Source organism: Biomphalaria glabrata, chromosome 10, assembly GCF_947242115.1.
Source record: "Biomphalaria glabrata chromosome 10, xgBioGlab47.1, whole genome shotgun sequence".
Classification (NCBI taxonomy): Eukaryota; Metazoa; Mollusca; class Gastropoda; family Planorbidae; genus Biomphalaria; species Biomphalaria glabrata.
Window position 1 is genome coordinate 28,429,948 of NC_074720.1, and position 14,550 is coordinate 28,444,497.

General features: G+C 36.7%; 1 protein-coding gene across 1 annotated transcript; it reads left to right on the top strand.

The window, feature by feature from the left end:
• The first annotated feature begins 4,573 nt into the window (after positions 1-4,573).
• Positions 4,574-14,227, top strand: LOC106072694 (olfactory receptor 52N5-like). The gene is made up of 7 exons (XM_013233119.2): positions 4,574-4,718; positions 7,384-7,703; positions 8,439-8,583; positions 9,120-9,257; positions 11,056-11,203; positions 11,516-11,659; positions 13,320-14,227. The coding sequence occupies exons 2-7, from the start codon at positions 7,415-7,417 to the stop codon at positions 13,731-13,733; spliced, it is 1,278 nt and encodes a 425-aa protein (XP_013088573.2). The 5' UTR covers positions 4,574-4,718; positions 7,384-7,414; the 3' UTR covers positions 13,734-14,227.
• The last annotated feature ends 323 nt before the right edge of the window (positions 14,228-14,550 follow it).

A 14,550-nucleotide genomic window follows, 5' to 3' on the forward strand; every position in this document is an offset into this window, starting at 1 on the left:
CAAACAGCAGCTCCCTTATCAAGATACGACGCCTTTTCGTTTTGGCTTTAAGACGTGCCAGGTTAAAGAGCCTTCCATCGGATCTGCTATGGATGTATATTCCGTCTTCCAGGGATTTAAAAGCACTGGATAGTACGACTGAGAAGAAGATGCCAAATAGTGTAGGGGCCAGTACACATCCTTGTTTTACACCGCTCTTAATGGAGAATGGCCTGGAGGAAGAACTTTCAAACTGAACGGTGCCCTGCATATTTTCGTGAAAAGCTGACACTAGTTTTCTTAACTTATTTGGACAGCCGATTCTCTCTAGTACAGCAAACAGACCGCTTCTGCTAACAAGGTCAAAGGCCTTGGTCAAATCAATAAAAGCTATGAAGAGGGGCTGCTTTTGTTCTCTGCTCTTCTCCTGTAGCTGCCGCAGAGAGAAAATCATATCTGTTGTAGATCTTCCTGCCCTAAAGCCACACTGCGACTCTGGGTAAACACGATCTGCCAGGATCTGTAATCGCTTTAGTAACACTCTAGCAAAAGCCTTTCCGACTATGCTAAGCAGTGAGATGCCTCTGTAATTGTTACAATCAGAGCGGTCGCCTTTATTTTTATAAATTGTAACAATGTTGGAGTCTTTCAATTCCTGGGGGACCATTCCTTGTTCCCAGCACAAGCTTAGCAGTTCATGGAGTGGTTTGATTAGGGCATGTTTTCCAGCCTGAATTACTTCAGCAGGAATGCCATCTCCTCCGGGTGTTTTCCCATGTGCAAGCATGTCAATGGCAATGCTCAGCTCCTTTACTGAGGGCGTTTCGTCTAATTCCGTCAAAACTGGAAGTGATGGGAAGTTGGAAACAGCATTTGGTGAGATGGCGTTTTCAATCTGGTAGAGTTCTGCATAGTGTTCTACCCATCGTTCCATTTGCAGCGCACGATCGCTGATGATTGAGCCATCTTTTGACTTGAGCGGAGCACACTTGCTGGTGTGAGGTCCAAAGGCTTTTCTCAAGCCCTCATATAGTCCTCTTATGTTACCACAGTCGGCACAAGATTGAATATCTTCGCATAGCTCCTGCCAGTATTTGTTAGCACATTGTCTCGCTACTCTTTGGGCATTGTTACGTGCAGCTCTGAGCCTTTTTAAGTTGCTTGGGGTGGGATCCTTCTTGTAGATTAGCATGGCTGCTCTCTTGTTCGTAGTGGCAGTTTCCATTTCTGGTAGACTAGCTTCAAACCAGTCTTCGCTTTTCTTGGTTTTGTTTCCAAAGACCAGTGATGATGTTTGGTAGATTGTATCACGCATAAACGTCCAGCTTTTTTCTACCTCAGTCACAGAGAAGTTTTTAAAAGCTTCCTCTAATTTGTTCTCAAATTCGGTGCAAAGATCAGGATTTTTTGTGCTAGTAGTATTCAGGCGTGATTTTCTTTTTCCCTGTGAAGTGTGGATCTTAGTTGGCAGCAGTCTTGTCCGGCATGACACTAAAGTATGATCAGTATCACAATCCGCGCTTTGGTAGCTACGTGTCAGCAGTATATTTCCAATGTCCTTTTTTCGTGTCAGTATCATATCCAGCTGGTGCCAGTGCCCAGACCTAGGGTGCCTCCATGAGACACAGTGCTGTGGTTTTGTTCTGAAGTATGTGTTGGTAATGCAGAGCTTATGGTATGTGCAGAATTCAAGCAGTCTTTGTCCGTTCTCATTCATCTTTCCGATTCCAAAAAGCCCAAGACAGTCTGGCCAGGTAGTGTGATCTGATCCTACTCTGGCATTGAAGTCACCTAGAAGGATCATATGTTCTTTTTGAGGAATGTTTGCAATGGCTTCTTTGAGGTCTTCATAGAACTTGTCTTTGTCCTCCTGAGGCGAGCATAGTGTGGGGGCATAGGCACTAATTAGAGTGACTTTTCCAGATGCTGTCATCATACTTATGCTTAGTAGCCGTTCCGAGCCACCAACTGGAGGGACTATCATGGGAAGAAGACTGTTCTTGACAGCAAAGCCCACACCATGTATTCGAGTCTCATCCTGTGCTTTCCCTTTCCAAAAGAAAGTGTAGTCAGTCTCGCGGAGCATGCCGTTTTCGGCCAGTCGGGTTTCTTGCAGGGCTGCAATGTCAATATGTAGCCTTTTTAGCTCGTTGTTTATAACTGCCGTCTTCCTTGCATCGTCGATCTGCCTTAGATCATCAGTGAGACCAGGACACATTGTCCTGACATTCCAAGTGGCCAGTCGCATGACAGGGATTTTCTTTTTCAGTTTAAGTTTTCTTCTTTTGTTGCTTGGTGCAAGTTTCCAGCCTACTTGTCGTTTTAAACTAAGCTCTAAGCACCCATTAGAGCAGGCAGGCTGTGGCGGATCAGCACCTAACTGACTGGGGGCTGCCCAGGTTGAGGCGGGCGGTAGCTGATCAGTGAGGCGCGAAGACCTCTCCCACCGTCAGAGACAACCCGTGGCGTCCATACATTACGCCAATCAAGTTGGACTTATAACCCGTAACTGTTGTCTCCCGTGTTGTTTTAGCCGCTTTGCAGCAGCACCAGAGTTTCCTCTCCGGGGCGCATTCCTGGGCCTTGGATAAAGGGGTCATGGGTGGCCCATGCGTCATGATCCCTCTCTCGACCTTGCTGATGTGATCCAAAGGAACGCATCGCATTACATTTGGCACCAACTCAGTTGCAGAAGCTGCCGGAGGGAATTTCATAGCTGATACTCCCAACGCCTAAGGGGCTTCACTCCTGATTTCTCCTCGAGGTTGTCTCCTGAAGCCTCAGTACCGCAAGGCAGCGGGGGTTTGAAGTCAGAGTACCCCTCTCCTAGATGAACTGCCTTACTAGGCTGACGAGCTCCATCTGCCCGAAGCTCCCGGTTTTGTGGCGCCAGGTATCCGCCTTCACCCCTTCACCTGTTAGTAAGAGCAGTTTCGCCGGGCTTAATATCTAAGCCACACGAGCAGGCCAGGTGCTGGACTTAGTTGTCAGAGGCTATTTGAGACGCATGCCATTAGGAGTACTTTATAGACAATGGGAGCTTAACCCCATTGACACCCCTGGCCATGACAACCTTTGAAACCTAACAATATAAAAGGTAAGTTAATAAATAGTAATGTTAAGTACAATTATTGAGATTTACTGATCAACATTGGCGATGTAAGCTTAACGATGAATAACAATATTAGGTTGAACAATAATTATGTATAATTTGAAGAAATAGAAATATCAGGATTTAATGTTCAAATATTGTAAAAGAAAATACAGGTTTAACTCTTTCTCTCCGTAATTATTTTCCATGTTCCAATGGAATCATTCACTTTGCTCATTTGTATTTCGCTATCCTATTTTTATTAAACTTCAATAATTTTTTTGTTTGTTATCAGAAAATGTTATATTTGGTATAGAATTAAAGAGGACTTCATGCTCTTTTAAGACAATGCAAATTAAATTTCGTAAAACAAAAAATTAATTAAATTTAATGGGGTCAAATCGACGATGGTATCGTCTATTAGGAGAGAAAGAGTTAATTAAATTAATGAAATACGAACTTTTAAAAAATTGCTTTGTTGGGATAATAAAATAGACAATTTTTTTAGAGCTTTTAGTTTTAATGTATTGCTATCAGCAACGTTTGGAATATGGACTCAAAATGGCTGCGGCGGTCCCATTACTACGAATTAAGAGAATTTAAGTCATTGGTTAATATGCATGACTAAATGCATGACGCGTAGGACGTAATCATCTTCTTTTTTGAAGTAACGTCTGTATTATATAAGATAAGATAAGAGAGACCCGTTAAAATGTCCCCCTTTCAGCTAACAGGATCTAGTCTTATCTGCAGTAATGCATTCTTCAAGCAGGAGGAAGGCATGGATGTACATAACATCCTTTAAAGAAATAGAAAAAGATGTGCTATGAACTTTTAAAAATTACGTTTTGGATCTAACCTCTAACCTCAGCTATCATCTCTAATACTCAGACAACCCTTTTAATACTCAGCCATGCTCTCTAAAGCTTAGATATCCTATTAAATGCATAACCATCTTCGCTAAAACCCGTCTAAAAACGCAAACATTCTCTTCAATATAAAACTATTTTCTCTTTAACCAAAGGATTCCACATACTATACTCTCTAATACTCATCTATACTCTCTACTATTCAGCCATGTTCTTTAAGACTCATCCATACTCTCTAATTCTCATCCATGTTCTTTTAGACTCATCCATACTCTCTAATTCTCATCCATGTTCTTTAAGACTCATCCATACTCTCTAATTCTCAGCCATGTTCTGTAAGACTCATCCATACTCTCTAATTTTCAGTCATGTTCTTTAAGACTCATCCATACTCTCTAATTTTCAGCCATGTTCTTTAAGACTCATCCATACTCTCTAATTTTCAGCCATGTTCTTTAAGACTCATCCATACTCTCTAATACTCAGCCATGTTCTTTAAGACTCATTTATACTCATTCATACTCTCTTACACCCAGCTATACTTTCTATTTATCTAAACAATTTACTCAGTTCTTTTGCTCTTATACTCTCTGCTACACCCCCCCCCCCCTTTCCCCGGCATCAATGTCTTCGCTTTGTCTCTCAGAGTCTGATTCACTGCCCAATTATAGATGCGGCTTTGTGACCGCATGGACATTTGGTTTGAAGGGGGCTGACCAGCGTAGCGATTTTTGGGGATATTTATTATAGACAAGTATACGACTTGAGAGAACAAAAAGGTAAAGTTGCAAATATAAATATAATAATATTATAATAGCTTTTAACATTTGTATTACTCTCGCGATATGGAACTTTTTATGATATGATATTTTAGTTTTATTCATGTCATAAATTATTACCTTAGAGAGCAACCTGTAACTTTTGTTCTTTTGAGACCAGTTGTCCATTGACCTTTGTACAGGTAGAATTAGTATTAAATTAATTTTGGATTAAAGATACAGTACAATAATATGTGGATAATAAAACAAACTCTTTTGTGTCTGTGTTCATGTTCTTTGTCAGGTAACCAGCATCGAACATAATCTCACTAAAATCTTGAATGCAAACACACACACACAAAGAGGGGAGATTTCACACTTGAGCTAAATATGACAGGGACTTTTTTCTACTTTTGCAATATTTTTGGTAACAAGATGGAGAAGCGAAAGCAAACATAATTCTAAATCTAAAAGAAAACTAGACCAGTTGAAGGAGCACTAATCATCTAAAAGAAAACTAGACCAGTTGAAGGAACACTAATCATCTTAAAGAAAACTAGACCAGTTGAAGGAACACTAATCATCTAAAAGAAAACTAGACTAGTTGAAGGAATGAATACTAGACCAGCTAAAATAATACTAAGCTATGGAGAACAAAAGGAACATCATTTCTAAGACACAGATAAGAAGTTGAGAAAGCAGTCAACATAATGACCTATAATGTAGGATTTTTGTAATCAGAGATTGTGGTCTCCTTGTTTACATATGGGTTTCAGTTCCTCTTTGTGGATAGTTCAATAAGTTGCTCCAGTATTGGCATAGATTCATCTGTGATAGGGATTTGGGTTTGTCCACATGTGAAAGTGTTCACTAGCCAATCAGGATGAATGTTTTCAAATGTTTTGGTTTAGGTCGTCCTAGAATAGTACGTACTAGACATATCAAACGAGGGGTGAATGGATTAGTATTCAAACTATCCAATAGAATATGATGGCTTTTAGCGAAGAAATTATTATAATTGTATACATCTTTCTTAGGACCGCCTTCGGTTGTCTCGAGGACCACTGGGGTCCGCGGACCACTGTTAAACACTGGCCTAAATGTTCTTATCCATTAGATCATCATTATTTTGTGACATAAAGTGCTTTCTGTTTTGTTTGTCAAATGAATTAAGACAGTTTTGATTCCCTCTGCCACGTGACCTAAGCCAAAGTAAATGGCACAAACCTACAAACCTGAAAGCCGACATTTTTAGAATTAGTTGATTTCTACGTCCTGGGATGCAATTACGAGTTGTTTTGGTCAGACTTGTTGTTGGTAGGGAAAAAAAAACAGGGTGCGATCAATTGCAGGCATTCACTGTCCATTACAACGCAGATAACAGAGCCCAGTAACGATCTGGACATTGGATATCTGAGACACCTTAAGTCAAGGTAATTATATACCATTAGCTAGCCCCAGACAAACAACGCCATAGTCTGTACAGGCACAATGAGCAGCGTAGGGAAAATACTTTCAATCATCTTTTCATTGTGTTTCCTTTTCTGCTGTTTTAATTCAACTTTTAGACAAGAATTCAAACAAAAAGACAACAACAAGAAAAGGTTTATGAAATTTATTTTTTTTTCAACCTGACTGCAAAACTATTAGATACGTTATAAGAAACATCTTTTTAACTTTTGTTTTGTTTTTAGTTTTTGATACCATACTAGTATTTTCAAAATAATTTTGATTTTATTAAGCAATAACTATTGTCACGGATGAATGTGTGTATGTATGTATAATCTATTTTTTGACGAGCCCCCAAATATGTCACAGATTTCCTATTATATTTATAATAATAACTCGATAGAATCTACCTTAGGTCTCGATACGTCTAGGTGTCCCTGGTTCAGTTCTAGTTAACGAAATAAAACAATGAAACCACTAGATCAAATACATAAACTTTAATCAGCTTTACTGCATATCACACACTGGTCTCTCTCTAACAACCAACACACTTCCGGTCATTCGCGCAGATTGTAAAAATAGATTATACATACATACACACATTCATCCGTGACAACTACCAATATTTTCAAATAATTGATCTTCAAAAGTTGAAAAACATTCATTTTAAATTTAAAAATGTTTTTTAAGTTTATATAAAATATTTATTACTGAATCTCTTACATATAGCTCTACGTAACTCAGGTGAGTTCAAACCAATATAGCTCTACCTAACTCAGGTGAGTTCGAATCAATATTGCTCTACGTAACTCAGGTGAGTACGAACCAATATTGCTCTACGTAACTCAGGTGAGTTCGAACCAATATTGCTCTAGAAAACAAAATCAAAGCGGGAAAGCTTTTACATATCATACAAGCAAAATACTTTTTAAAAAATAAAGCTTTTGCAAAAGAAAAAAAACGCAAGATCACTGCCATAACTTTCAATACCGCAAGGTTTATCTGCCTTTTTTCATAAAACAGAATTGACTGATTACCACTAATTTGTTGGCTAATTTGTTGGTCTATTGATTCATGTGTAAATATTCGACTTCTGATTCACAATAGATAACCCATTCTAGAAACATTTCAGCAATATGGATTGTCTTCCTCAATCCAATAGTTAAGCCTATAATTACCGAACTTAGTGGAACATAAAAAGTAAAGTAATCTTGACTTATAAAATCTTGTTCCTCAGACACATTTTCAAGTTTTTCAAAGCTCTGTAAATGAATATTTCTAGAAATCATGGGTCTCCATTACCTGCTGCTGTAAACTCAACGTTAGAAACCAGACAGTTGGTCAACGCCAAGCTATCCCAGAACGCTTCTTTGGTTGCGCCCAACAGTTCCTTCTGTAGCCTTGAACTTGACAACATTGAGCTTCCGGTCATCCTTTTTGTCACTCTGACCATCAATATCTTGGCATCTGCAGTGCTTTTGCGCATGCGTGGCACTTGTGACACATTGGATCACCATCTTGTGTCGCTGTTGAATGTTAATGATCTAATATCCACTGGTAAATAGATAGATAGATAGATAGATAGATAGATAGATAGATAGATAGATAGATAGATAGATAGATAGATGGATGGATAGATAGATAGATAGATAGATAGATAGATAGATAGATAGATTGATAGATTGATAGATAGATAGATAGATAGATAGATAGATAGATAGATAGATAGATAGATAGATGGAGAGGTAGATATATAGATAGATAGATAGATAGATAGATAGATAGATAGATAGATAGATAGATAGATAGATAGATAGATGGAGAGGTAGATATATAGATAGATAGATAGATAGATAGATAGATAGATAGATAGATGGAGAGGTAGATAAATAGATAGATAGATAGATAGATAGATAGATATATAGATAGATATATAGATAGATATATATATAGATAGATAGATAGATAGATAGATAGATAGATAGATAGATAGATAGATTAGATAGATAGATAGATTAGATAGATAGATAGATAGATAGATAGATAGATAGATAGATAGATAGATAGATAGATTAGATAGATAGATAGATAGATAGATAGATAGATAGATAGATAGATAGATAGATAGATAAATAGATAGATTGATAGATGTTGTATAATTGATATGATATGATGCATAATAGATAGGTTAATTCATCATTTGACTTATTTTTTAAAAATATAGATATATATTTCAGCTGATCAATTGATTGATTGATTCAAAGATTAACTGATTGTTACTTGATGTTACAGTTATCTTCACCATCATGTGGTTGTCTGGCTGGGCCTCGTGTAACAAACTCCTGAAAATGTCAATATTCTGCAACATATTCGGCTGGCTGGGCAGTGCATTGGTGGTTTGGTCAGCTGGTATCATAGTTATTATGACTAGTTGCAGGTTAGTAAGATAGGCATACATCCATTGAAACTTATATTCACTGATACTTCTGCTCTTTCTCGGTCTATTGTAAAAACAATTTGAATCTATAAAACCTACCTCTTATGTTTAAAAAAAATTAACTATTTGTAATTAATTATTTTGTTTTGTATCTTGAACAAGGGAAAGAAATCGTACTTGACTGAAGTGGTGGTATAAGTTGGATTAGTCCCCTTGAAGACTCTTGAACGCTGAATTTTTTTTTTTTTTTTTTCATTAAAAAAACGATCATGTAAACATTCACCAAGATACCTCCCCCCTCCCCCCCCCCTTTTCCCAACTCATTCAGACACGTGATAGGATCATAGCGCATTGAGAAAGCTAAAAGCAATTAGAACAAACATTTCTATCACACAGATTTATTTTGTCTAGGTCTGTCACAACTCACAAGTGTAGTTATAGGACTGATCCAAACTAATTGATATAATGGCACTTAATATAAACTTTGTTGTTTTTTTAAAGTATTTTTTAAATGTTTTTCTTGTTGCTTAACTCAGATACTTATCCTTGGTCAAGCCGCTCTACTATAGGACGAATGTCACAGTGACCAGTGTCACACGTGCAGTGGTTGGGACATTCATCTTCTGTCTTCTGTTCTTTATCTGGCCTTTCACTGGACTGACAGAACCGTTTACGTAAGTGACATGCATAACAGGATCTGTTGTTTTAACAAAGCTTATACCAGCTCACTCTGTCTTGAAAAAAGTTTGTTCACCTTATTTTTCTGACACCCAATCGCGGATCAAGTTGATATTGTGTACATTAAGATCTAGACTAGAATTCGTTTAATCTTAAAATAACTAGACCAATGTGAACAGGATTATTAGATCTAGTCCAATCTAGTGCATGCATTAATGATGTACATTATGCGGTTCAGGTCCGATTCGCTTCTTAATGCGATACTACCGTATAAGTAATAAATAAATCTGCACCCCTAAGCTTTCAGAAGATAAGCTATTGCCTTAAAAATTTATAGATGTAAATTTTGTTTCAAATTATTTATACATTTATATCCATATCTAAATCTGACCTCCATTTGACTCATTATAGATTGTTGTGAAGTGTACAATAAGGATATGTCAAAACTGCGCTTTATAAAAGTGGTTCATTTTTTTAAACTAACAACTAAAATAAAGTTGGTATCAAATAATTATTTTTTTAAACATTTGAATTAGTATTTCATTGAATGATTTACTAAATAAATGAACAAAATATTTGATACTTTTTTTCATTGTGACCTTAGAATGCCTTAGATGATATTTTTTTGTACCAATGCGTAATTCTATGAATGAAGCTTGAGTTATTAATGAAGAAGTCTGTGACCTTTTTAAATAATTACCCTCCCGTGAATTTGTTTTTTATGAAAAACTGCTTGCATATTGGATTTTAAAAATTAAATTTTTCGCTTTCAGAAAAGAAAAAAAAAGTATTATTGGCATCAGAATTTTGAATGATCAAAAATATCATAGTGTCGGATTTTCAATATCTTTTTTAGTTTTCGAGATCTAAAAGGGACGGACGAACGGATGGACAGACAGACCATACAAAACTAGTAGCGGTTATTCTCTTTTGGGGCCGCTAAAAAATCATTTTTTTTTATTTGGATGAGCTTGATAAGATGTTATGAGTTTATTTATGTCCCGCTTAATGTAGACCTATGTAAGTAGCAACCGCAACATTTCAATGATTACACATTTCGAATCGGTTTCTTTTGTAAGATTCATTACGGCAATGAATCCAGGTTGTACCGAATAAGAAGACAATACTGTACAATAACACATAATGCAGGATATAAAATAGGAATCTGTTTTTTTTTAACCATAACCATTTTTTAACCATAATTTGTGATACCCTTGTTGAAACATTGGATTGAAGTTCTTCGTTTGTGGATATTTCAATTGCTCCCGTAATAGTAGAGATTTATCAGTGATTGAGACCTGAGTTTGTTCATGCTCTAAAGGGTTCAGTATCCAGTCGGTAATATCCAAGTGAAGAATGTTTTCAAATCTTCGGTTTAGGTTGTCATAGATTAGTAGGCCTATCTTATAGACATATTAAACAGTAGTGAGGGGCGACTTGATCATTATTAAAACTATCCTATAGGATAAACTGGCTTTTAGAGAAGAAACTATTTTAACTGAATATAATTTTCATCTTTCTGCTCGTCCCGGGGTCCGCGGACAACAGTTTGAGAACCACTGCACTAGGTCTCCTTGCGAAGTTTCTTCAATAGAATACAAAAGATACAGATCCATTGAGGTGGGGGGGGGGCGTTATTTAGAGGAACGTACAAAATAGGAATGGATGATTTCATGGGGAATGGATGATTTCATGGGGAATGGATGATTTCATGGGGAATGGATGATTTCATGGGGAATGGATGATTTCATGGGGAATGGATGATTTCTTGCAGAATTTGTTCTTGTCTTTCAGTTTGTATGAAGACAACCACATTTGTTCCACACAGTTTGCACCCGGTGGTGCGGGACTTGGTCAACGGATATTCATCGGCTTCACAGGGGTGGCTGGATGTTTGACTGTTGTCCATGTCCTAGTCTGTAACTTGACCATCGTCAAGACTGTAAGTGGTTGCACACAACTTGACATTTGTATATTATGATTATTGACCAAGCACAATGAAGAATATTGCAATTAGTATTCACTAACTTCAGAGGTACCGTTAGCAGTTATTGAGATTAAAGAGATTAATAACTGAAATTTAAAAAAAATTATTTTGGGCGACAATAAATAAATAATTTAAAGATACAATTATATATATATTTAATTTTTATTTTTGTTAACTCCCTTTCCATATAACATTGCAATTTGTAAAAGATTATAACATATTAAAACATTATTACTCCCCTTGTTTGTCTATGTTGATGTGGGACAGCTGAGACAAAGGAACTCCATACGATCTCAGGGAGGAAGTGTCCGGTCCGACACACGGACCAACGCACATGGCAAAAGACGGAAATTTGGTCACGTGACGCTGGTGGTTTCCTTCGTCTATGCTCTGTGTTATGCCCCTTTCGTGGTGAGTGCTTCGATAGTTTATGTCTCTTCGAATAAACTGGACAGTGTGACCATCTATCATTCATTCTTATACTAACACATAGAGAATCAACTGGACAGTGTGACCATCTTTCATTCATTCTTATACCAACACATAGAGAATCAACTGGACACTGTGACCATCTATCATTCATTCTTATACCAACACATTGAGAACATATTTAGTAACAAGTGTTTCTGTTTATTTGATTAACAAAATGCTAAGATATAGGCCTAAGGTATTTATAGTAGATCCCCAAGATATAGGTATTTATAGTTGATCCCCAAGCTATAGGTATTTATAGTAGATCCCCAAGATATAGGTATTTATAGTAGATCCCCAAGATATATGTATTTATAGTAGATCCCTAAGATATAGGTATTTATAGTAGATCCCCAAGATATAGGTATTTATATAGGTATTTATAGTAGATCCCCAAGATATAGGTATTTATAGTAGATTCCCAAGATATAGGTATTTATAGTTGATCCCCAAGATATAGGTATTTATAGTAGATCCCCAAGATATAGGTATTTATAGTAGATCCCCAAGATATAGGTATTTATAGTAGATCCACAAGATATAGGTATTTATAGCAGATCCCCAAGATATATTTATATAGGTATTTATAGTAGATCCCCAAGATATAGATATTTATAGTAGATATATGTATTTATAGTTGATACCCAAAATATAGGTATTTATAGTTGATCCCGAAGATATAGGTATTTATAGTAGATCCCGAAGATATAAGGCATTTATTGTAGATCCCCAAGATATAGGTATTTATAGTAGATATATGTATTAATAGTTGATACCCAAGATATAGGTATTTATAGTTGATCCCCAAGATATAGATATTTATAGTAGATATATGTATTTATAGTTGATACCCAAGATATAGGTATTTATAGTTGATACCCAAGATATAGGTATTTATAGTAGATCCCCAAGATATAGATATTTATAGTAGATATATGTATTTATAGTTGATACCCAAGATATAGGTATTTATAGTTGATCCCGAAGATATAGGTATTTATAGTAGATCCCGAAGATATAAGGCATTTATTGTAGATCCCCAAGATATAGGTATTTATAGTTGATCCCCAAGACTTTTGTGCTTTGAATTTTAGAGATCCTTTCACAATCAAATAAAAAGTAAGAAAGAAAAACAAAAGAAAGAGATCTGAAGAAATGGGGTGATAATTTAATGGAAAAAAAACCGTAATAAAATGAATTTTAACAAAGGAAGATTGAGAGAGATGTTGAAATAAATAGACAAAGTAAACAAGGTCAAGAACACCATTTTTAAGTAGCATTGTTACCAACCGAGTAATAAAATAATAATAATTATAATAATAGGCAACCAGGACTGCGGGCTTTATATAATTCAACACCGTATCACATGCAATGTAACTCGAAATTCTAGATTTGAAAAGTCCATAGAATAATATAAGGCTTATTAAAATACTTCGCTTTTCAATGCTTCCTTATCCTGTACAACGAATGTACCAAAAAGCTTTCTATTTATAGATTAGCCTCCAATACCGTGCATGACCTCAACTGCAGGTAACAACGTAAAACAAGTTCTCTTATTAAGATATAGATAGACTCTTAATTTACTGTCTATTTTTCTCAGGTACGATTAGTAATAGACACCATCAATGACGTCCAGCATCAGGACCTGATGATCCATTCTGTCACCCTAAGTCTGCTGTTTCTCAGCCCTCTCCTTAACCCCATCGTCTACGGTGTTTTCAACCGACAGTTTCGGAGGACTCTGTTTCGCTTCTTCCAGTGCCCAGGCAGGAACCAGCCCAAAACTCCCCGCAGCTGGGAGGAGAGCTGGACCAACAATGGCAGGGCGTACCAGCAGAGGGGCGCCCGAGAGGGTCAGAGGGTGAAGGTGCCCCCGGACAGGTCGTCCGCCTCGCTGAGCTCCATGGTGGAGAGGAAGTGCAGCCGTGGTTCCGTGGTTCAGGTCCGGGAGACCGAGGTGACCATCACAGGGTATGCCTCTACCTTTGAGATGTTTTCATTTTCATGTGATTGACAGGTTGGGGGGGGGGGGGGCGAGAGAAATAATCACTGCCTAAACTTGATGGCTGGACTCACAAAGTCTCTAAGATATATTGAGATGACAAAATAATTCATTACATTTTTTTAAAATGCTACAACTACGCTTGCAGTGTGATCATTTAATGTTATATGTTCATGTAGTTTTCTGTAATGCTTTTTTTTTTTTGGGCGTGCTTAATCCCCCCCCCCACCCCAAATTTCATAACATGAACATCTTTTTTCTTTCTTATTCTTAGCTAGCTGCATTCACACATATATCTTCATTCAACCTGTTCAAATCGCTTATGTTATTTCTTTTAAAACTATAATTGTATTCATAATGTAATTTGATGTTAGAAATGATGAATGAATGCAAGGTGAATTTTACTGAATGCCAGTAAATAGCAATGGAATGATGTTCACATACATGTCATGTAAATAATGTTGTGATATATATATTAAACATATTGGCTTTTGTAGTTTTAAAAATCTGGCTACATATATAATAAAACATTTGTTAACGGAATACAACTTTTTTTTTACGTGTTAAAACTACACGCTATTTCTTTCCAAGACAAACGGGCATGCATGTTGAAATTCACACGTACATTGTGTTCCTGTCTGGCAACTGTTCAGAAGATGTCAGGCTAATTTTAAACCCTTCCTGTGTCTGAATCATTTAGTATGTCTGGAAACAAAAATAAAGGGGGGGGGGGGTAGATTTATTAAAATAGTCTGAGAGACACTCTGAGAGACACTCTGAGAGACACTTTGAGAGACACTCTGAGAGACACAGATCATTGCTAACAAAG

Coding starts and splice junctions, on each gene's coding strand:
- LOC106072694 (XM_013233119.2), top strand. CDS start 7,415: ATGAATATTTCTAGAAATCATGGGTCTCCATTACCTGCTGCTGTAAAC. Junction 11,204..11,515: donor ACTTGACCATCGTCAAGACT/GTAAGTGGTTGC, acceptor GATGTGGGACAG/CTGAGACAAAGGAACTCCAT. Junction 11,660..13,319: donor TGTGTTATGCCCCTTTCGTG/GTGAGTGCTTCG, acceptor TATTTTTCTCAG/GTACGATTAGTAATAGACAC.